Source organism: Pocillopora verrucosa, chromosome 7 (assembly GCF_036669915.1).
Source record: "Pocillopora verrucosa isolate sample1 chromosome 7, ASM3666991v2, whole genome shotgun sequence".
NCBI classification, from domain to species: domain Eukaryota; kingdom Metazoa; phylum Cnidaria; class Anthozoa; order Scleractinia; family Pocilloporidae; genus Pocillopora; species Pocillopora verrucosa.
The window spans coordinates 13690212-13712102 of record NC_089318.1 but is presented as its reverse complement, the minus strand read 5'-3'; the positions used below and the strand labels follow the sequence as shown (position 1 = coordinate 13712102).

At 36.9% G+C, this 21891-nt stretch overlaps 3 protein-coding genes across 3 annotated transcripts in view; all 3 read right to left on the bottom strand.

The window, feature by feature from the left end:
- LOC131793554 (fibrillin-1-like) overlaps positions 1–7623 on the bottom strand; it is a 61357-nt gene extending 53734 nt beyond the window's left edge. Inside the window, exons 1-6 of the mRNA XM_066169950.1 lie at positions 7534–7623; positions 6609–6886; positions 6188–6302; positions 5692–5814; positions 5241–5363; positions 3590–3712 (exon numbers count right to left, since the gene is read on the bottom strand). Of these exons, the coding sequence (XP_066026047.1) occupies positions 3590–3712; positions 5241–5363; positions 5692–5814; positions 6188–6302; positions 6609–6886; positions 7534–7606 (835 nt within the window). The 5' untranslated portion in view covers positions 7607–7623. The remainder of the gene's footprint in view (positions 1–3589; positions 3713–5240; positions 5364–5691; positions 5815–6187; positions 6303–6608; positions 6887–7533) is intronic.
- LOC131793551 (uncharacterized skeletal organic matrix protein 5-like) lies at positions 605–2145 on the bottom strand. The gene is made up of 2 exons (XM_066169965.1): positions 2029–2145; positions 605–1123 (listed from the first exon to the last, which is right to left on the bottom strand). Exons 1-2 carry the CDS (start codon positions 2089–2091, stop codon positions 605–607), a joined length of 582 nt encoding a protein of 193 aa, XP_066026062.1. The 5' UTR covers positions 2092–2145.
- An 11551-nt stretch (positions 7624–19174) lies between the features above and the next one.
- LOC131778569 (uncharacterized skeletal organic matrix protein 5-like) lies at positions 19175–20470 on the bottom strand. The gene is made up of 2 exons (XM_059094994.2): positions 20450–20470; positions 19175–19693 (listed from the first exon to the last, which is right to left on the bottom strand). The coding sequence occupies exons 1-2, from the start codon at positions 20468–20470 to the stop codon at positions 19175–19177; spliced, it is 540 nt and encodes a 179-aa protein (XP_058950977.2).
- Between the last annotated feature and the right edge of the window lie 1421 nt (positions 20471–21891).

Here is a 21891-nt window from a genome sequence, read left to right as displayed (position 1 = left end):
GAACTTAGCTGAGCTGATATGTTCAGAACTGTGCAACTACATCTCACTGAAGACAAAGAAACATAAAACTGCAACAAACTAGTCTATTTTATTGAAGTATCGTTTCAATTTCATTAAGGCCAGAAAGCATAGCTGTTCCTTTCCAATTCGATCCTTTAAAGATGATAGTCATACATATAACAATCGAAACGCAGTGGGAGAGATTTTGACCCGTCCACCTTTTCCTCAAAGGATACTCCTTCCGAAATCTGAGGATAATATTGGAAAAAATTATTGGCCAATAATAATTTCTACGACAAAGTAAGCGAGTTGGACACCTCTGTTATCAGAATATTTGAATGCTGTTTGATATGCCGTCTTATATGAAAAAAGTGTTTAACTTGGTATCTGAGATTTACCTATAAAGAGTTCAGGGAAAGAATGGCTAGAGATTGATCCAGGGTAAAACCAAAGTTATATACGGGCATAAGTCCCTATCCGAGGGGTTGCACTTGAAACAGGAAAAACTATATTTTGACAATTGGACTTATTATTATTTCAGGTTTTTTCTTTTTTTCTTTTTTTCTTTTTTTTTTTCTTTTTTTTTGCGAAAACTGAGTCATATTTATTGTACCAAGATGTATCCCATGGCTTTGATGTATTTGTCTCCATTATCTGTATAATATTTGGCCTCGTTACCACACGTGTTTGAATTGTTAAGGTTCCCTCCTGTGCCAAATCCGATCCTTGAGTTGCACGAGTCGCACTCATCCTCGTTGTTGTTAACAATACCAATTCTGGCTTTAGAATATCCACTCCGACTACAAACGACATTGAACCCTTCTTTGTTGCAGTTGCGCTGTAATGAGCCTTGGGAACCAATCAACTCTTTCCACTTCTCACCACCCAGTGAGGTGGCGCGGTATTGGCCATCAGCAATCAGTGAGCGTAGAGAGTCAGCCTGCTTGTGGATGACAATAAACTTGAGGTGTTGGTCGATCTTCATACCGAGACAGATCTTGGAGAAGGATGTGTTCCAGTAGGTGGGTAGCTTTGATTCCTGTCCGTCAAACCCAGTCTCTCCTCCGGGAAGATTGTATCCTTCATCATTTATCCAGTAATGCTCATCATAATGGAATGTGGTCTGAAATATAGGAGTAATTCAATTTTTTTTTTACTCCGAATTAATGGATATTTGCTGTCGAAGTCCTGTCGTGTATCTGCATTTATTGATCCATGACTCATTTGTTTTACCGTTGAATTGACCTTGGTGTTTACGGCATCTTGTCGTAAAGACTAAGGTCATTTTTGTCCAACACGGACCCCGCGCCGTAGATCAGTGCATAACAAACCTATCTAGTTATAAGGCGTTCTGATGTGTTTTCAATTGCCCGCCAATCAAGAGGCATTGATATGATAATAATTTATTAAGTGAATGAAGGATGATAGACGTTGCTATTCCTTAAAGAAATTCCTATCTCTTTTTAGATATAACAAAAACAAATTGGAGTTTGTTTGTGTCACGATAAAAGTAACCTGATCTCCCGATAAGACTCTGTGATATTCCTATGATCCATGATTCCTCCTCATTGGCAAGTTGATCGGCCCTAAATGTTCTATAGTCCTCCAAGAAACCTCCTCTACCTATCCTCCTCCCCCCCGCTGTGTAGGGGATGAGCAATGACAGCTCTTTAAATCTGTTTGATATCTACATATCCATTAACTAGCTTGGAACTTCAACTCAGATAACATATATTCTTTGTTCTGGACAGCTTTTAACCGAATTATGATCTTAATGATGTCTACTTCTTATCTAGCTGTTACATGATATTAAAGACAAATATGTGGGCATATATTTATGCATTCTTTTTCATTCTTTTTGAATAGTCACTACACACAATAAGTTTTGAACGAGGTCTGTTCTTCATGTATTACCTTCTCGATGAAACACAAAAGGCATACATAAGTTACATGCACATTTTTAACTTGCAACGTTTTGAAAGAGAGCGGGTTTATACAGGAAATTAATTATTGGATGAAAGTATGCACCTCTCTGCCGTCAATCTTCATGACTGGCGTCCATCCTCCATCTCCACATCCAAAATTTCCCATGTGACAGAAAACGGACAATGGTTGGGAGTCAACAAGAAGGGTAACCACACCACTCATATTTGATCTTTTGAATCAAAATGAAAAAAAAAACAATACAACTAGTAATGAAAACAATGATGGTGAAAAAAAACTTGAGCTTATAAAAATAATTATCATTGCTACAACGGTGGCAATGAAAATGATAATGGGAAAGATACAGAGTGATAATAATAATAATGATTCAACAAATAAGCAAATGAAAATTTGATCCTTCAGACGTCAAAATCTGCGGAATATAAACACCAGCCTTTATAATAACAATACTCGTTTATGTGCCCTTGAATCAAACATGTGTGCAAAGATAAAGGATATTTTCCACTTCTTCTGTGAGGACAATGCACTCCACTGAAATGGATCAAGGTTCAAAGGATGACTTTCTCCGCATATGGAATATGGTTTGAAAATTGGGGTATATTCGGTGCCGTGATGGGTTTAAACTATGTGTGGGCAACTGCGATATTTGATATACTATGAAAATAATATCGAAAATCATTTCTACTTGCATGTCATGAATTCTTTTACACGAGGAAGCTCCTGCAAGAAGTTAAAAATATCTTTGATTAGAAGGGATTGAAATTGTTTTAACTACATCTTAATCCATCATTGGGAAACTATATTGACTGCAATCTGATAGATTGACAGAAGAATTTTTTCACGTTCCAAGCTCTGTTTTTTGGCTGGAAAAGTTTCTCAGTTTTCATTCACTTTACTTGGCAGCATGCATGTTTTCTTCAAAGTCTAAGAAAAGTTTTAAGCTAATAAGCAATTTACTTCATGAGGTTGAGTATGATATCTAGAAATATTAAAACCGAGATCTGAGTTGTCTTCTGAAGCCAAAGAATGAGGGAGATCGCGCAGACACAGACACAAGGTTTCAGGAATCGCGATTTTATGCGAAAACCGAGTTCAGCCATTTTCTCATTGCAAGGATTTTTAAAAAATCTGAGTTTGCAAACGTTTTAAAGCAGTCCACGGAAGAGGGACTTAGAAACTTATAAGAGTTGCAAGGCTCAGAAGAAGAGCATTGCTATCGCCAGTGTATCAAAATTCTTACTTAGACTTTTCACCAGCTGATTTTCTTCTACATTTCGACCCAACGTTTACCTTTACATTCTCGTCCATTTCCAGTGAATCCAGGTTTACATGTACAGTTGTAAGACCCTTTGGTATTGTTGCAAAATGCATCAGAGCTGCATTTGTATAGCCCACGAGCACATTCGTTGATGTCTGAACAAAAAAATACACAAATAATTAAAAACAAATTATCGTTAAAAAAAAAAATATATATATATATATATATATATATATAGAAGCACCAACAACTGTAAAAACAACAATAAATTTTTAGGTCTCCTTTACGTACTGTTCTTGATATGGTAAATGTAGTTTTTGTTTTATCAGAAAGTATCAAATTAGAAAATCTACCTGCTTTGCTCAACATTCTCAAAGTAATGCTCACCCTCGCATTCTCTTCCACTGCCAGTGAATCCAGGTTTACATGTACAGCTGTACGACCCTTTGGTATTGTTGCAATAGGCATCAGGGCTGCAAGAGTGTGACCCTCCGACACACTCATCGATGTCTATAGACATAGAGCCGACAAACAATTGACGGAAATATATAAAAAACTTAAAAGGTCAGCAGCACTACTTGATATTCGTATCTGATTTGGACAGCATTAATATTAGTTGTTGAGGACATCAAATAGGTTTCTGTAGCCATACAACAGTCTGTTCAAAAACACATTCGTTGACGTCTGAGCAAATACATTATAAAAAAATAAATAAAAAGCAAAATCATCGTACCAAAATATATATATATATATATATATATATTTAGAAGCACCAACAACTGTAAAACCAACAATAATTGGGTAGATCTCCTTTAAAATGTATCCTGTAATCTACATTTTCTTGCTGAAAGGATCGAGATTTAAGTTACCACCCCTTTGTGGATGAATCGCAAACGTAGGCTTTATTTTTTATCACATAATCGCTAAGAGATCTAACGCCTACCTTTACATTCCCTTCCATTTCCCGTGAATCCATGTTTGCATAAGCAATTGTATGAACCTTTAGTGTTGTTGCAAAATGCATCAGGGCTGCATTCGTACAGCCCACGAGCACATTCGTTGATGTCTGAACGAAAAAATACACAAATAACTGAAAACAAATAATTGTTAAAATATATATATATATATATAGAAGCACCAACAACTGTAAAAACAACAATGAATTAGAAAATCCGCCTCCTCGCATTCTCTTCCACTGCCAGTGAATCCAGGTTTACATGTACAGCTGTAAGACCCTTTGGTATTGTGGCAATAGGCATCAGGGCTGCAAGAGTGTAACCCTCCGACACACTCATCGATGTCTATAGACATAAAGCCGACAAACAATAAACGAAAATATATAAAAGATTTAAAAGGTCAGCAGCATTACTTGATATTCGTATTTGATTTGGACAGCATTAATGTTAGTTGTTGAAAACTTCAATTGGTTTCTGTAGCCATTCGACAGTCTGTCCAACAAAGGGTGAGTGAAACTAAACAGTGAGGAGTACATTGATACCAGTTGATGCAAAAACACTTAGGTGATCAAGAATAACATTTTTCAATGCGGTTTCGTCCATATATATCTCTGCCCGCGTTCAGTTTCACTATACATTTTCTTGCTGAGAGGATCGAGATCTAAGTTACCACCCCTTTGTGGATGATTTGCAAATGTAGGCTTTATTTTTTATCACATAATTGCGAAGAGATCAACCGCCTACCGTTACATTTACGTCCATTTCCCGTGAATCCATGTTTGCACGAGCAATTGTATGAACCTTTAGTATTGTTGCAAAACGCATCAGAGCTGCATTTGTGTAGTTCAGAAACACATTCGTTGACGTCTGAGCGAATACATTATAAAAAAAAAATAAAAACAAAATTATCGTACCAAAAAAAGTATATATATATGTATAGAAGCACCAACAACCAACAAAAATTGGGTAGGCCTCCTTTACTTACTGTTCTCAATATGGTAAAAGTAGTTTTTGTTTTATCAGAAAGTTCCATATTAAAAAATCCACCTCATTTGCTCAATATTCTCAACAGTAACGCTCACCCGCGCAGTCTCTTCCACTCCCAGTGAATCCAGGTTTACATGTACAGTTGTAAGACCCTTTGGTATTGTTGCAATAGGCATTAGGGCCGCAAGAGTGTGACCCTCCGACACACTCATCGATGTCTATAGATATAAAGCCGACCAATAATTGACGAAAATATATAAAAGATTTAAAAGGTCAGCAGCATTACTTGATATTCGTATTTGATTTGGACAGCATTAATATTTATTCTTGAGAACATATTACATAGGTTTCTATAGCCATAAGACAGTCTGTCAAACAAAGGGTGAGTGAAACTAAACAGTGAGGATTACATTGATACAAATTGATGCAAAAACACTTTGGTAATCAAGAATATCATTTTTCAATGTGGTCTCGTCCATATATATCTCTACCGGCATAATCACCACCAACTATTATTGCATAATTGTTAAGAGATCCAACACCTACCTTTACATTCCCGTCCATTTCCCGTGAATCCATGATTGCATATGCAATTGTATGAACCTTTGGTATCGTTGCAAAACGCATCAGAGCTGCATTTGTGTAGCCCATGAACGCATTCGTTAATGTCTGAACAAATAAACAAATAAATAAAAACAAAATTATCGTGCTGGAAAAAAATATCTAGAGGCACCAACAACTGTGAACACAACAATAATTAGGTAGGCCTCCTTCTTCATATATGGATAGGAGTAAGGAGAAGGGAGATGATGAGAAGCAATAACAAAAAAAAAAGAGAAAAATTCGCCATCGAATTGTGTTTGTAAGGAAACCGCAACAAAAGCATGTTGTCATTCGATTCTTACGGACTAGTAAGAGATCTTTAAGCCAACAGACAAAGCTCCTTTATTCTTCGAGATCCAATTAACAAGCACCGTGGTAAAGTTTATCCTTTTTTTGTTAAACTGTAGACCTCAAGATATCAACATTGAAGTTGTGTTACCTCTTTCGCAAAGTGGACCCTCAAATCCAGCGGTACACAGGCACCGATAACCTTTCTTAGTAAATCCGCTTTGACAAGTAGCATTGTTCTTACAAGAATTTTGAACACAATTATTCTGACAGAAAAAAACAAACCGTTGTCATTGTCAGTATAATCTTTATAATCATTTTCATCGTCTAATAATCAAACGCACCGCTACCATCATCAATATCGTCATCGTTATCCTTGTATAATCATAGTTGTTCTCCTATTTCTATATTCTCCGAGATTCTGGTGAAGAGCACAGACATAACATTACCGCTAATGTCTTGAAAGAGGGAAGACAACTTAAGTTCGTAATTAAAGGTGAATACGAGACTTAGAGTTTTAAAAAGAAAAACAAAATAAACCAATCTTAATCTTGAATTGAAAGCTACATTACCTCAGCTGCGAGATAAGAATACGTCTCTTGGTCTATCAACTTTTTTTCGTTTCCTTCATGAGTAGCATTGTTCAGTTCACATTTATAGTTTCCATTTCCATTTGCTCGTAAACAAAGATTAATGCTGACACAGTCGGGCTCCATATAACACAAGTTTTCACAGAACCTGGAAACTGTTATTTCTACGGTGCGGATTGTGTGGTTTATGAGGCGTTTCCCTTCAAATGCTTTCTCAGGCCCAAACTCCAAATTACGACACTGGTCTGCGATGCAGACATCTTTGAAATAGAAATAATAATACATGAAACGTAACATTATTGCTTATGGTGATATGTTAAGAATTACGGAAAACTTGATAGTTGACGTTTCATCATCAGTTGTATTAGACTTTAATTTTTCTCTTCGTCTATTTTATTTCTACAAGGAAAGGGATATACAAACCCTCAACAGTGTCTCGGGTGTTGTTATGAGAGTATATAAACACGGCAACAATTCCCTGTTGTTCTTAAATTGGAAACTATTTCATTTCTGTTTGGCTTGTTTTAAGGGTTTGATTTAAAGGCGGGTTTCTCGGAGAGACGGCAATCTCTGGACTGCTTGGGTCAGTGGAGGAAGACGACTAAGGGGGTTCAAATTACTCGGCAGAAGTTCTGACATCGATTTTTTAATCGTCTGTGCTTCGCTTTGTAGAATTGTAACTTAATCAATGCACATACGGACACGAAAATGTAAAATTTCTTCAAAGTACTTTCTGTGGGTCGATAACTGAATATTTTAACAATTCTTCAGTTAATATAGGTGGAAAAAGCTAATTTTATGACTTAATTACGAATTCTTACAATTGAATTAGTTTCCCAGAAAAGGAAAAACGAATATTCAAACCAAAGGTAAACATGAATTGGATATAAGTCATACTAAAACTAACCTTGTGATCTGACAGCCCTTTGTATCATAAAGCAGAGCTCCAATAAGAGAAGGGAGACAAAAACAGAATACATGATACAGAGCACGATTAGAAAAGTTCTGGTCCATTAAACATATGCTTAAGAAAATAATTATTTACTTGATATTACTTATCATGACAGGGGAATTTTGAAGCAATGGAAATTAGGCTGTCGCCGGTTAAACCAATGACAGTCAAATTATTTCGTATGTCAGCTGTTCTGCTTTAGTTTCTACCAGTAGAAATGTTTGTTTAGAATGCTGCTCGGTTCAACAATAATTTGCCTGTCAATTGCCATGATTAAGTTTTGTCGCATCATTCTGTAGCCTGACATGCTATCATGAAAAATTTATAGATAACAGTTGAAATTATACAGCCGTGTCAGACGTCGGCAAATTCACCTCAACGACACCTTTCATATCCATACCGTCGTCCCATTTTAGGAATGATAACTGAAATTTGTTAAATGATAAGCACACTGATATTTAAACCTTTTGTGCTGAATTAGAACAAATTGGACCTGAAAGAATTGTTTTAGGTCACGCAACGCTCCTACAACTTTATATTCATAACATAGTCGAGCAGACGTTTAGACTGGTGAAGCTCCCAAAATTTCTATGTCATAATGTAATTGACTAAATTGGTTCGTCGTTGAAAATGCGCGCGTTAAAGAAATGGATAGATGTAAACCTAGTTTGTGAAAATGAAGAATTCATTTGATGGTTTCCTGGGTTATCGTTTTTACACATGTACAACAGCTGGCATTGTGAAACTTTGCCAAATTATTATGCAACCACTGTTTATTTTGGTGGTGGTAAGAACTTCCTGTGTGTCATAATATTCGTGATGGATAAGTTTTGATTATCATGGAACCTTGTTACAAGCTAAGTTAGCCAATTCACCTCTTCGACACCTTACATATCCATATTTCTGTGAATATTTCCGTCTTCCCCTTTTTTTCGCTGAAAGACTTGTACAACAGCTGGGATTATGAGGCTTTGTTAAATTAACATAACGATGTTTATTTTGGTTCTCTGGTAAGAATTTCCTGTGAATCATGTTCCTTCTCCATGATTTATTGCTCCCGTTTAGCAGTAAAGGCTTCATATTAGAGGCAATAAATCAGTAGAAATTGATTTTCACAACTTCAAATAAGCTTTGTTATCTACACAAGTTTCAAACTTTTCACTTGATGTACACTGACACACGGCATGTCTTCCTATCCTCTTTCATTGCAGACATTATCGACAACTGGAATGATGCTGCAGTAAAAGTTGCTGCCTTTTTTTTTAATTGTTATTGATATTTTTATCATTATTGTTTGTTATCATTTTTAGTCTCAAGAGGGAGAAGTCCTCCTTCGTAAGCACTTAGCTGGTTTTTTTATCCATTTAATAATCAAAACAAGCACCTCTGTCTGACTCTACAAGCAAAAGTTCACTTATCGATAAGAAGCTCTAACGAACGAATTTGATGAAGTAAGTCCATTATATTTCGATTTTGTAACGAGTAGGAAAATAAAAAAAGAAATGAAAAGGTGGGTTTTCAATAATCATAGAGTTCCATAGGAAATCAAAATGTGTTATTGTTTATGGGAAGTTATTTCAGCATCGTGGTGGCGTACACGTTAAAAATGACCGTACAAAAATATTGAACGATTATTTCTCCGCAAATGAAATCTTTGAGGAGAATCACTTGAATTTTGTTTTACTAGTGGAAGTCTTTTAGCATACTTTCGATGTATTTACATTACTTCGTGCTTTCCCTCGAAAATATTGATGTTGTCAAAACAATGTGCTGTGTTTCTTGATTTGTTTTGATCACTTTTATTATTAATGAGGTTTTTTATATTGATAGAACAACAAATCTGTCTCCTTGAAGCTGTATTGTTGCCATGGTAGCCTTAATTGTTAAAAAAAACAAACCCAGTTTGATTACAGTTCTTTGGGCAGTTTTGAACATCGATTTCAAGGAGTCAAACAGAAAAGTGTAGAAGCTATAATCCATCAAAAAGAATAGGTTTTTCCAAATAACGAAACCATTTGAACCTTAACAAACTTTTGTTCCAGACTCATTTGACCCAAGCTTCTCGCGACCATCGATCCACAGTAAAAGGACGATTTTTTAAAGTTCAGGGGAAAATTGATGTAGATAGTCTTTGAAATTCTGGTGCAAATCCTAGTTGCCACCCTAGTCCCCAACTTTATTAATATTATTACCTGCTAGGAAGAAAATCAAGAGGTGTATCAACATCGCACTCAAAGACGTCAGCTGCACTAAGCCTCTCCATGCTCTGTGAGTGAGATACTTTGTAGCTGCCACCGCTGTCCGACGATGGATAAAATTTTTATACGTAGCAGTCTTATATACCAGCCTCTTGTTGCGACAAAAGAAGAATATAAAATCAAAATCCACACCGTCAACTTAAAAAAAAAGGGGCTAATGACTGATTCCAGTGCTGGCCAGAAACACTAAAGGGCAGCGAGCGATGGTGTGGAGGATTGGCTTTTCTATATATATGACGTGATACACTAAACTCTGAACTTTTCAGCGGCTGTTGAGATATTCATTGGATTACGTATTCAGCGGCTTTGATGTTAGCAGTTCTCTCAGCTGAGAATGAAAATCGACAACTGGAAGATTTTTCACTGGCCAATATTGGCCGTTTACCTGAAAGACTTCCCCTGTCGGTAAGGACAAAGTCAATAAATGAGAATTTTGTAAATTGAAAATGACGACCATTGTCGTGATTCAACGCATTTTTCCATCTTAAGATAATTGTTATTCGAAAGTTGTCGATTCATTTATTTTCATTGTTTCATGAATTCGGCTTTTCTTCTCAGTAAAGGGCTATTGTGTTTATATGATAAACAAAATAATACATGGTTGCTTTTAGATATGGAATTTCTCTTCTTGTGTTCAACTCGACATCTCACTCGTGAGCTATCGAGTTAAATACTCTATTTATCGCTTATTATCACGAAGTTACGGAGGTACCCTTCTTTATTCTTAACTGTCTTTAATCCTAAGCACGCTTCCTCCAACTTTCCTCTTAATTGCCTCGTACATAATGATTGTAAGTAGGAATCTTTGATGAGGGTGAGCGCACATTTGATAAGTTTATGTTGTGCGTCGTCCAATTTTTATTTTACCAAACAGCTTTCATGTAGTAGGTGTCTTCACAATGACATCTCTATGTTTTAAAAAAATGCAGATAGTTTCCGATGAAAGCAAGAAAATAAACATTGAGATCTACAGAATATTCTGAAATTGTTATCTAGCAGACATCATGGGAAACGCTTTTGAATAATTCCTACGAAGAGCCTTCGAGTCACGCCACAGATGTTAGTTTGGCGGAGTTCTGCATGGAAATGTTCGATGACGGTAAGTGACAACGACAACACTATTTTAATTTTATTTTCGGAATAGTAGTACAGTTTTCAGTTTGATAGAGCTATTGATATTTCCTCTCATGCGAGAGCGCAGAATTTCTCGTCTGTAAAAGCCGAAGTTGTCGCACACTGGAGCTTGTAATAATGTCAACCAACACTCAGCGTGCGAAATTCAAATCTAATACAATGAGCAAATATAATGATAGACAATCAAACGATAGACTACTAAATGTTTTGTGCCGTACAAAAGCCCTATTTGCTGATTTTAGCAAATCTCCAAAGTAATAAACGACAGAAGAAAGAATCGCTGTGATTTTCGAATCAACATTTTGCCTACATGAATATCTCTAAACGTGAAATTTTCCATTCCTACAAAAAAGTCTCCAAAGTTTTTCTTATTTCTTCGATTTCTTGATCAATCATCTTGTATAACGAGCTATAAAATGCGGGTTTCTTTGGTCAAGTGACCGCCTAGAGCCAGAATTGCGTTACAGGTGCAGTTGAGAGAAGCTTGTCACAGTAGCAGATTTTAAAAGGCATAAAAGACAAAAATGCGATGGTATCCAAAGATTTTTTTTGATGGTATTCAGAGACGAAACGAAGGATTATAAAGAAGAATTCAAAATTGGTGTTGTAGCTTTCTGGCAAGGGGAGATATTTGACCTCAAAGTTGTCACGTTGGATGAATCGCAAAGTCTTAAAACACCGTCATTTATTTTCCTCTGTTGATTGACAAGCCGTCGATCAAATTGGCTGATACTTGCTTTGGACATTAACTAAAGATGTAATAATATGTATGCAATATGTAAATGGTGAAATATGTATGGTGAACACCAAGAAAAACCGGGGGAGGGGTGGTCTATCTCCTCCCGGAGATAGATAGTGTCGTAACGAGACACTAACTAACCAACGGGACACGAGACGTAGTAGCACTTCTTGAGTGTTCTAGCCGCTTCCTAAGTGCTTTACAACAGAACAGAGCACAGTCAATGCTTCTCTATTTGTTTTATAGTAAAGAATCCGTTAAATTCCCAATGCATTACAATCAATTTTCGAAACGAAGTTTATTTCAAAAGCGAACAGCATTGTCGTCAGCATGCTCTCCACTCCCATAAGGCACGCTACAATAAGCCAATCAGAATCATTTTTAGAATGGTTCAAACAATCTGACAACTAAAGCTGTCAAAAGTATCAAACTATCAAAGTTTACAAACCATCAAAATTCACAATCTGCAATAGTTCACAAACTGAAATAGTTCAGCAGGCCGAATTTAACACATTTTCCCGAAGTGTTTCAGTCTTAATAGAGAATCTGCTAGTGAAGTGTTCAGTGAAATCCGGCCGAATTTTGGCTCATAAAAACATGCTAGTTTTTTCACATGACAAACAAAATGCTCGAGGCATGTGTGATGTGAATGAACAACAGTCGAATCCACAGGAACATGACGATTGGTCGGTAGGACAGCGCCGTAAAACTCGTCCGCTGTGACTGATGTGGCCTTCCACTTAACGAATCGGAAAGGATATCAGAGGAAGCTCTTAGCTGTTCACTAAGAGGGCGGCCGACGAACCGGGTGTGGGTGTGTGTGAAAGAAAAATAGAATAGAAAAGAAAAAAAATTAGAAAGTTAGAAAATTCACTTTGCAAGACCTGTTAGATTGCACATTTTAATGTTTAAAAAATGCTATGTGCCTTTTAATTAACATGGCCGCCTTCAAAGGAGCAGATGGAAAGCTATGGTGTGAATTGTTGTCTTCTGATAAGTACAGAGACTCTGCGAACCACAAAGGAAACACAAGGTCGCTTCATTTGTTTATTCAGGTAGGCACTTATTTATGAAGCACTAAAACAGCTTGTAGTTTCATGCAACTAATTTAAAAAATTCACTTGTTTTACCGATCAATTCTTTTTCATTTAACCCTCCTTGTTCTTCTTCGCCATGTCAAAACGGAGGAACCTGTATCCCGAGTTTCAAATACAATTCTTGCGACTGTCTCTGTGAACAAAGTTTCGCAGGAGAATATTGCAAGAAAGGTAATTCATATGTCAGAATCTTTCTTGCATATTCAAGGTGAAAGTACGGGCAACGTTGTTTGAAACAAGATTTAACTCCTTTGGACACACTCTAAAGGAAATATCTAGACTCATATTCGATCGGTAGGGAGCGAGAAGAGGAAGGCTGGCATTTTAGCAGCAGAGAAATATCTCTACACTAGGAAGCACGAAAACTCGTCTATTTTTATACTGGGATTGAAGCGACTTATTACATTAAATTAATCAAATCAGTCTTTTTGATAGATCTGATGTCAGCGAACTGATTACCCTCCGTTTGGACTCCAAACCAGTCTCCGTCCTCTGCCACATGGGAGATTTTGGATGTGGAGATGGAGGGTGGACGCCGGTTATGAAGATTGATGGCACTAAGGTACCTTTTATCACGTTCTGGTTTCTTTAATTTTTTTTTTCGTGTCTGATTGGCTAAAAAAAAAGCCAAGCATTTTTCGTGTAGCACAAGTGCAAAGTTGAAACACGAATGCAAATTACGAATAGCGCGCGAGAGCTGCCAAAATTTCACCCGTCTTAAATTTCTGTGCTACACTTCGAATCTAAATTATTAACAAGTAACAACGTGATTTTGAGTGCAATTTGGTATAAATAAGCACCTAAAAATTTCGCGGACCACAAATCGCACTCCTCCTACGGCCTCGTGCAATTACGCTATCTTTGCTTTTTAACACTTTAACTGCAGTCTCAATCATGTTGTTACCTCTATATGCTTTATACAGAACTTGTTACTGAATACAGATAGCCCAGAGCTCGAAACGTTAATGAGTCTAGCGAAGACAAAATTAGAGAATAATATCTGTGTTTTTCAGTCGGGTTTTTTTTATTCTGTTAGTTTAGAAAAATATGAAAGACTTGATTAGTTCGCAAGGCTCAAAGCAACGCAGTGGACGCTATGGAACGCTGTATCAGCGCCATCAGATGTTGGATGATTGAGGAAAAGCTTAAAGTAAATGATAGTAAGACAGAATTTATACTAATCGGAACGAGACAACAGCTCGCTAAAGTTGACATCAAGGGGTGGTCGGTGGTGACGCTACTATCAGTCCTGTGACTGTCGTTAAAACCTCGGATCGTGGTTTGATGAAAACATGAACATGGGCTGTTATATAAAAAAGATGTGTAAGACCTTGCTATTTCACCTGTATAACACCAGACGCATCAGAAAGTATTTATCTAAAGACTCCAAACAAACACTCGTTCATGCATTCATCACCGTACGTATTGATTATTGCAATGGTTTGCCGTATGGTCTACCAGCCGCACATCTCAACAAGTTGCAACGTATTCAGAACAGTGCTGCCCGACTTGTTTGTTCCCTTTCCCGTTTTTGTCATATAACTCCTACTTTGTTTTCCTTACATTGGTTACCTGTCTGTTTCAGAATTGAATTTAAATTACTTATTTTAGCGTTCAAGGCTATCCACGGGCTGGCACCTCAGTACATTACGGATGTAATTAACGTTAAGCAAGAATTCGGACGTATGATGTTACGATCTCAGTCTGAACTACAATTATTGCCACCTAGGACCATAACTAAGAAAACTTTAGGTGATAGATCATTTATGGCATCTGCTCCTAAACTTTGGAACAGATTGCAATCAAATGTAAGAGCAGTAAATGATCTTAATTGTTTTAAAACACTTCTTAAAACACATTTCTTTAGACAGGCATTTTCATGTTTGCTTTTAAAGTTCGTTTTTAGTTAGTCAAATTGTATATTCTTAGCCTTTTATAGTTCGTTTTCATATTTTATTTTGCTTAGTCTTATTGTATAGCACATTAGATCATATCCACATGTATTTTGCGCTTTATAAGTAACAAATTATTATCATTATTATTATTATTATTATTATTATTATTATTATTATTGCAGTTTAATCTTTCGTTGCCTTCAGTGAGATGTAGACGCATAGCTCTGGACTTATTAGCTCATCTAAGGTCGGGCGGGGTACTTATCTGATAGCTACCTTGGACTTGCGGCTTAGACGTAACAATCTTCCGTGACTTAACTTGTCTCTCCACCACATCGCTCGTTTTACATAGGTGCCCTCCTTTCTACGCTCTTTTCTCTCTATCACTTTATTTACCCTTTCGTTGTAAATCTCCCGCTGATTCTCAGAGTCTCACGGTCAGACTCTCTTTTAAAATGATGTTCTTTGAAATGAAAGCCACATACAATTCTCTTTTTATCGTTTTTCACTTTTTTCACTTTAGTTCCCTCTCGGAAACATTTTGCTGATAACTTTTTTTTACGCCTAGCCTCTGTACGAGGTCAGTACACATATTGCACTTTAACAAATAGAAGGGTAACTTTTCTCCTGCGCTGAGTGTTATTCTGGCTAAAAAACCTGCACTGCTCTCTGAACTTATTACATGTCTCATCTATTTCAGTCCTCAGGCATTTTGCTTGTGGTAGCTTTGAAATCTCATTGGCTCCCCGCCACGTTTTCCTGTATTCTAGTTGGCTGTTGTAATTTATTTATTTATTTTTTTTTGGTTTTTTGACATTACTCCCATCAACTGAAAAGCATTTCATTTCCTATTCTCAGAATCCATTGTCCTTTACAGGAATTAAACAATTAAAAAAATGGCTAATCAAACATTTATTAAACTTTTGACCCTAAGAGTGACAAACATCTAATTTCTCTGAAAATTTCACCCCTCGATCAAACATTTAGGTCACCCAAATCAAGTAATTGACCATTGACTAAAGCTCTGGATTGTTAAACCAATTCTCCTCCTCGGCTCTTTAGAAAACATGGAGAACAGTGTGGAGAATATACATAGTAATTTATAGGGAGGAAAGGGTTTACTTGCAATAGACTGGCATCCCACCCAATGGGAGTTGGAGGCAGAGTACGGGAAGAATTACAAAGACATTTTAGCACAGAACAGCCTGAAAAATGTTTATCATCAATTTTAGCTGACAAAAATTAGAAATAAACTTATTAAGTAAAATGCTCACAGGAAATACAAGCATGGAAATATGCATGGAAAACATTTAACCCAAGCTTTTTACAAGGAGAGAAATATTGGGTTTAGTTATTTTGACTTATTATATCTTACACATTTACATACATACATACACGCATTCACACATACACACATACACTTTATTGAGCATCCCTAAAAGGGGCTTTTCAGCATCAATATTAAAATAAAATTAAATAGATAAATGAATAAATTAATTACAGCATTAATTGATAAAAACTATGTAAAAGCTATTTACAAGAATATCTAAATAAATCAATTAATTACATCACTAATTGATAAAAAACTATGTAAAAACTACCTACAAGGATATCTAAATGATAACTATATACAATGATTATCATCTAACCTAGATGTTTCCATATCTTGTCTGCCTGTAGTGAATAGTAGCTCGAGTTGAAAATTTGTCCGACAAGTATCTCGGTGACAGTCCTTGAAGACATTTATGCATCATAACTGCATCATTGACCACAAGTCTTTGTTTGACGTTTAGCCATCGAAGTTATCTCAGGCCTGCAGAGATATGATCATATTTGCGAAGCCCTAAGATAATCCTGGCTACAAAATTTTGCCGGAACAAGCTGGAGCTTATAGATGTTTATCGCCGAAGTGTTGCTCCAAACTGAGGAGCAGTAAAAAAGCCTGCTGGAAACAAAACTATTAAAAATCAACGAAAGCGTTTCCTTATCAAATAAATGCTTAATTTTATTGATCTGGATCAGTTTGTTGATACAACTAGCAACGGTTACCGTTTTACGTATGTGTTCCGGTAAACTATCCTTAAATATTCTTGTTGGAATTTTGCTAAAGCCGGGTGCTTTGTTAGAAGGCAAATTTAGGATAACGTTCGCCACATCTTTCTCTGTTACAGGCTGGAATTCAAACTGCTCACTCTGCACAGGAGCGTTAGAGGTTGCATAGACGTTTGGATCCAAAGTCCAAGTTTGGTCTTTTGGCCAACTGGTTGGCTTTAAGACCTATAAACATCCAACCGATGTAAAAATCCTTATTACAGCCGTTGGCCACATTCTCATGTCTATCATTAAACTGGTACGCTGCAAGATTTTTTCGGCAAACATCTATTAATTACCTTCCCTATGGAGCTTATGTTACCTTTGCTTTCCATAATCTGCGTTTTCACATAGCTCCTTTCAGCCAAGCAGATTTCCCGTTTAACTTTCCGCCAAAAAAATTTATATGCTTTCCAGTGCAGCTTATCGTTTGTTTCATCGCACTCATGTACCAGTTATCGCGTGTTTTCATCAGCTGCATGATTTCTGGCGTGACAAACGGGTTTGGTTTCGCTTTCATTTATTCTCTTGATAGGAGCGTGTTCGCTGAGGACATCAAGAAACAGGATACTGTACACCTCCACTTGATCACCAATGATAAAAATATCCCGGCCACTAAAAAGAGAGTCGATAAAAACCCGAGTAAGGTTGTCAAGGAAATTCACGAGAGTGCTAGCACCACTTTCAAAGTATCTCTCTAATAAACGCAAAGTCCACCACCCGCTTTGTGAGGACCACGACCTTTTCTTAATATTGTATATCCTGGTGTGTAAACAAAGGCGTTGGGAACCGAGGAATCCAGCCACGTTTCTGATATGGTAAAAATATCGAATCCATTCGATTGAATAGTATCTTTAATCAGAATGAAATTTTCTCTGAACTTCAAGGAACGCACATTAAGATGAGCAATTTTGATGTTTCAGTGAGCATCCCTTGGGAGGTAAATTTTGGAAGCCACAGTCCTTGCGGTCGGAGAGCCACGAAGCGCTGTCAAGTTTGGTCCGGGCTGTGGATGTATGTCACCACCAATTAATATTCTAATAACAGAAGGGTTGAAGGAAGTAGTCCCATTACAAAAGTAAAGAAGACGTCTTCCCAAGAATCGAACCCAGACCAGTTGATAACATGCACTTGGTGAACCAAGATGGCGGACGAAAGCCCAACAACTGCGATGGCATAACCTCTATGTACAGCTAAAAACAAACCATGGCTGCACACGAACAAATGCTTTAGCTTGGTAGTATCCATTGTGGTAAAACTTGTGGTTATCAAGGCCCGCCTGACCTAATAAAAAGGTAAAAATCAGAGAAAAGCCAGAGCGGTACAAACCGTGATCGGTAGCCATGACGAGCGCCTTCTAATACTACACCTGTAGTATTATTTCTTAAAAGTATAATAACTATACAGTAATATTGGCAGAAAGCCTTTCCCACATTTAGGCATAGCATTTTCAAAACGTTCTAAGAACCTACTTCTGTAGGTCCCATATACCCCTTTTACTCCCTGGATCGCAGTGTAAGTTCTCCTTACCATCCGCCATACATTTCTTTCAATGTTAGTTCGGAGAAGGTGTTATTAAATTGAAGTTTGCCTTATCATAAGTTTGATAATTTTCTCAACTCTCATGACCTTTTGGTTTATGGATTTATTATTTCTTTGAAGAAAAATTACTCATTTGATTTTTCTTTAGAGAGCAAAGGTGAAGAGGATAATGAAAGATCTTTTAGCATCCAAATTAAACAAGAATTGCTTCACCTAAGACTGTTCTATAAAACTCTAGACACCCTCTCAATATCAATCAAATGCAGTAGCTTAAAACTAATCAAGACTTGGTGGTGAGCATTTTCCTGCATATCGGCAGTTTTAATGTGTTCAATTTGAGAGTCCATTGCTGCTTTGGATTATTATCCTTTAGTCTGATAGGCCCCCGTGATAACCTTGTCGTTGGTTTTTATTTCTTTTAATTAGAAAGCCCTCGATGAAATCTGGCTTTGTTTCGCAGCCGTTGATGTTTTCGTGTAAACCTCATTAGGTTGCAGCACTAATAAAAACTTTTATGAATAAAAACTTGATCATAAAGAGCCACTAGGCTGGAAGTTTCTCATGGCTGGCTTCTCGCTGAATATAACACACATTGACCCTAAAGCTGTCCCAAACCCCCTTCCCTCCTCCCCTCCCCTCCCTTCCTGTTAACATGCCGTTTTACATTATTGAATGTTCAACGTGATATCTCAAATTTACCTATATAGAGTTAATAGAAAGAATCGCTAGAGATTGGTCCAGGGTAACACAGAGGTTATACACGGACATAAAACTAATCGACAAAAACTAATCGACAATTAGACTTATCATTAGGTTTATTTTGCGAAAACTGAGTCATATTTATTTTACCAAGATGTATCCCATGGCTTTTAGGTGTTTGTCTCCATTATCTGAATTGATAACGGCCTCGTTACCACACGTGTTTGAGGCGTCAGGGTACCCTTCTGTGCCAAATCCGATCCTTGAGTCGCACGAGCCACAACTATTCTTGTTTTCGCTAACAATACCAATTCTGGCTTTAGAATGCCCACTCCGACTACAAACGACATTAAACCCTTCTTTTTCGCAGTTGTACTGTAATGATCCTTGCGAACCAATCAACTCTTTCCACTTGTCACGACCCAGTAAGGTGGCGCGGTATTGCCCATCAGCGATCAGTGAAAACAGAGAGTCAGTTTGCTTGTGGATGACAATGAACCTGAGCTGTTGTCCGATCTTCATGCCGAGACAGATCTTGGGGAAGGCTGTGTTCCAGTAGGTGAGTACCTTTGATTCCTGTCCGTCGAACCCAGTCTCTCCTCCAGGAAGGTTGTATCCTTTATAATCACTCCAGTAAGGTGCATAATAGCGAAAAGTGGTCTGAAGAAGATTAAGATAATTCCGTCATTGTTTCTGTGATACTCATCACATAGACAGATTCAGTAATCCCTTAGATTTTTTCGCATTTTAAAATGACGTCTGTTTCTATTGTCAGTTGACATCATCATTATTATTATTATCATGATTGTGTTTTTAATTAGTTATGTAAGATTTATGGTAACGAAAAGAAATGAACTGGTATTGTCGTGTCTGTCTTTAGAATCGTCATCTGAACCTGTGTTTATCTAAAAGTTAGCAGCATCTTTTTTTTTTTTTTTCATAAATAGAAAAAAAATAAATAAAAATACAGATATTAGTCTGTAATTTTGTCTTCGCTAGACCCATTAATGTTTCGAGCTCAGAGCTATCTGTATTCAGTAATAAGTTCTGTATCGGAAACAACATGATTTCGAGTGCAATTTAGTGTAAGCACGAGTAAATTTTTAAAACTAAAATGCATGAACCTGAAGGGCGAGCGCGGTTTGTAGTCTTTGAAAAATTTAAACGTACTTATTATTACTAAACTGCACATGAAATCATGCTGTTAGTTGTTCATAATTTCCATGAAAAAATGTAGCACCGAAAGTCAAGACGGACGAAATTTTGGAAGCTCGCGCGCTATTCGTAATTTGCACTTGTGTTATAACTTTGTACTCGTGTTACATGAAAAATGCATTCGTTTTCAGCCAATCAGAGGCGCGTAATTTTTTTTCAGGTATGTTATTAATAAAGAAACCAGAACGTGATAAAAGGTACCTTTCTGCTGTCAATCTTCATAACTGGTGTCTACCCTCAAGCTCCACATCCAATATCCCCCATGTGGCAGAGGACGGAGACTGGTTTGGAGTCCAGACCGAGGGTAACAAGTCTACTGACATCAGATCTATCAAAAAAAAAAGGATTGATCGTTTTAATGTAATAAATCAATCCAGTCCCAGTATAGAAATCAACGGATTTTTGCGCTTTCTAATGTGGACATATTTCTCTGCCGCTAAAATGCCAGCCTTCTCTTTCTCGCTCCCTTACCATCTAATATGCGTCTAAACTTTTATTTAGAATGTGTTGAAAGGAGTCAAATCTTGTTTTCAACAACATTGCACCAACTTTTGTTGCATATGTCTTTAAAACTGGGTTTCCACGCTGAGTATTGTCATTCATACACGAGGGGGAGGGGGAGGGAGGCACTCGAATGGTGAAGATGACATCAATTGGATAAAGAAAGAATCACGATGATATGATAAATTTTGAGCTGAAGAAACAGAAACGTTCTTAAAAAGAAAACAACCTGTAGACTTCATACAGTTCCTTGCAAGATTTTACGACTTAGAAGAAAAAAAGAAATCTTGTTGGTTTATTAAATCACTTTCTCATTTGCATCTAAATTCTCAGACTCCATTCACACCAAAGCGTTTCAGGTTGTTTTATTAAATACTGTTTAATTTTTTGTTTCTTCATAGAAGGTGCTCAAAATGATGTTTGTCGACTTCAAAAGTAGCACACTGAAAATTCCAGTTAGTGACCACTTGAAACCCATGGAAATTTCAGTTTTTCAGTTTTCTGTTTCTGATTCTCATTCAATTAAACTTGGTTTGACTCAACATGTTTTTATGTTATATTCAACTCTATGTAATCCATTTCGCACCGTCACGACATCTACGGACTTTTAAATCCTAATTCCTAGGTCAATTTTGTTTTATTTTGTGCATACTAGCAACTGACATTTACGGACAGACGAGAGAGTTCAACGAATACTGCACTTCGCAAGATTGAACATTTCTTTCAGAAATCAAAATATTCGAAGAAAATAACAAACGCTGGCGGTTCTCTGAAAAGTAAGCCTTTTGAAAGCATCCGTAGCGCTTTTAAAACTTTTTCTGCACTGAAAAAAATCTAGTGCATTGAGGTCTTGAATATTGATCAAAATATATAGTAAGTATAGGCCACACATTTAGATAGTACTGATCGACTGGATGTCAATATTGCAAAGTACCGCAGGTGTTATTAAAAAGTGCGACCGCCAGTTTAATTCATCTTCGAGGAGCCGAAAGCACAAAATCACGTCCCAGTAGTTTTATTTCGCACCTTTATTCAACATATTGACAGAAATAGATTACAAAAACAACTTACTCGGAGTATACATATCAATTACCTCTCTCGCAATATTCTCCAGCGAAACTTTGTTCACAGAGACAGTCGTA

Excerpts from the sequence above, each read along its gene's own strand:
- LOC131793551 (XM_066169965.1), bottom strand. The coding sequence starts at position 2,091 with ATGGGAAATTTTGGATGTGGAGATGGAGGATGGACGCCAGTCATGAAG. Across the intron at positions 1,124-2,028 it reads TGAAGATTGACGGCAGAGAG|ACCACATTCCATTATGATGA; the intron begins GTGCATACTTTC and ends CCTATATTTCAG.
- LOC131778569 (XM_059094994.2), bottom strand. The coding sequence starts at position 20,470 with ATGAAGATTGACAGCAGAAAG. Across the intron at positions 19,694-20,449 it reads TGAAGATTGACAGCAGAAAG|ACCACTTTTCGCTATTATGC; the intron begins GTACCTTTTATC and ends AATCTTCTTCAG.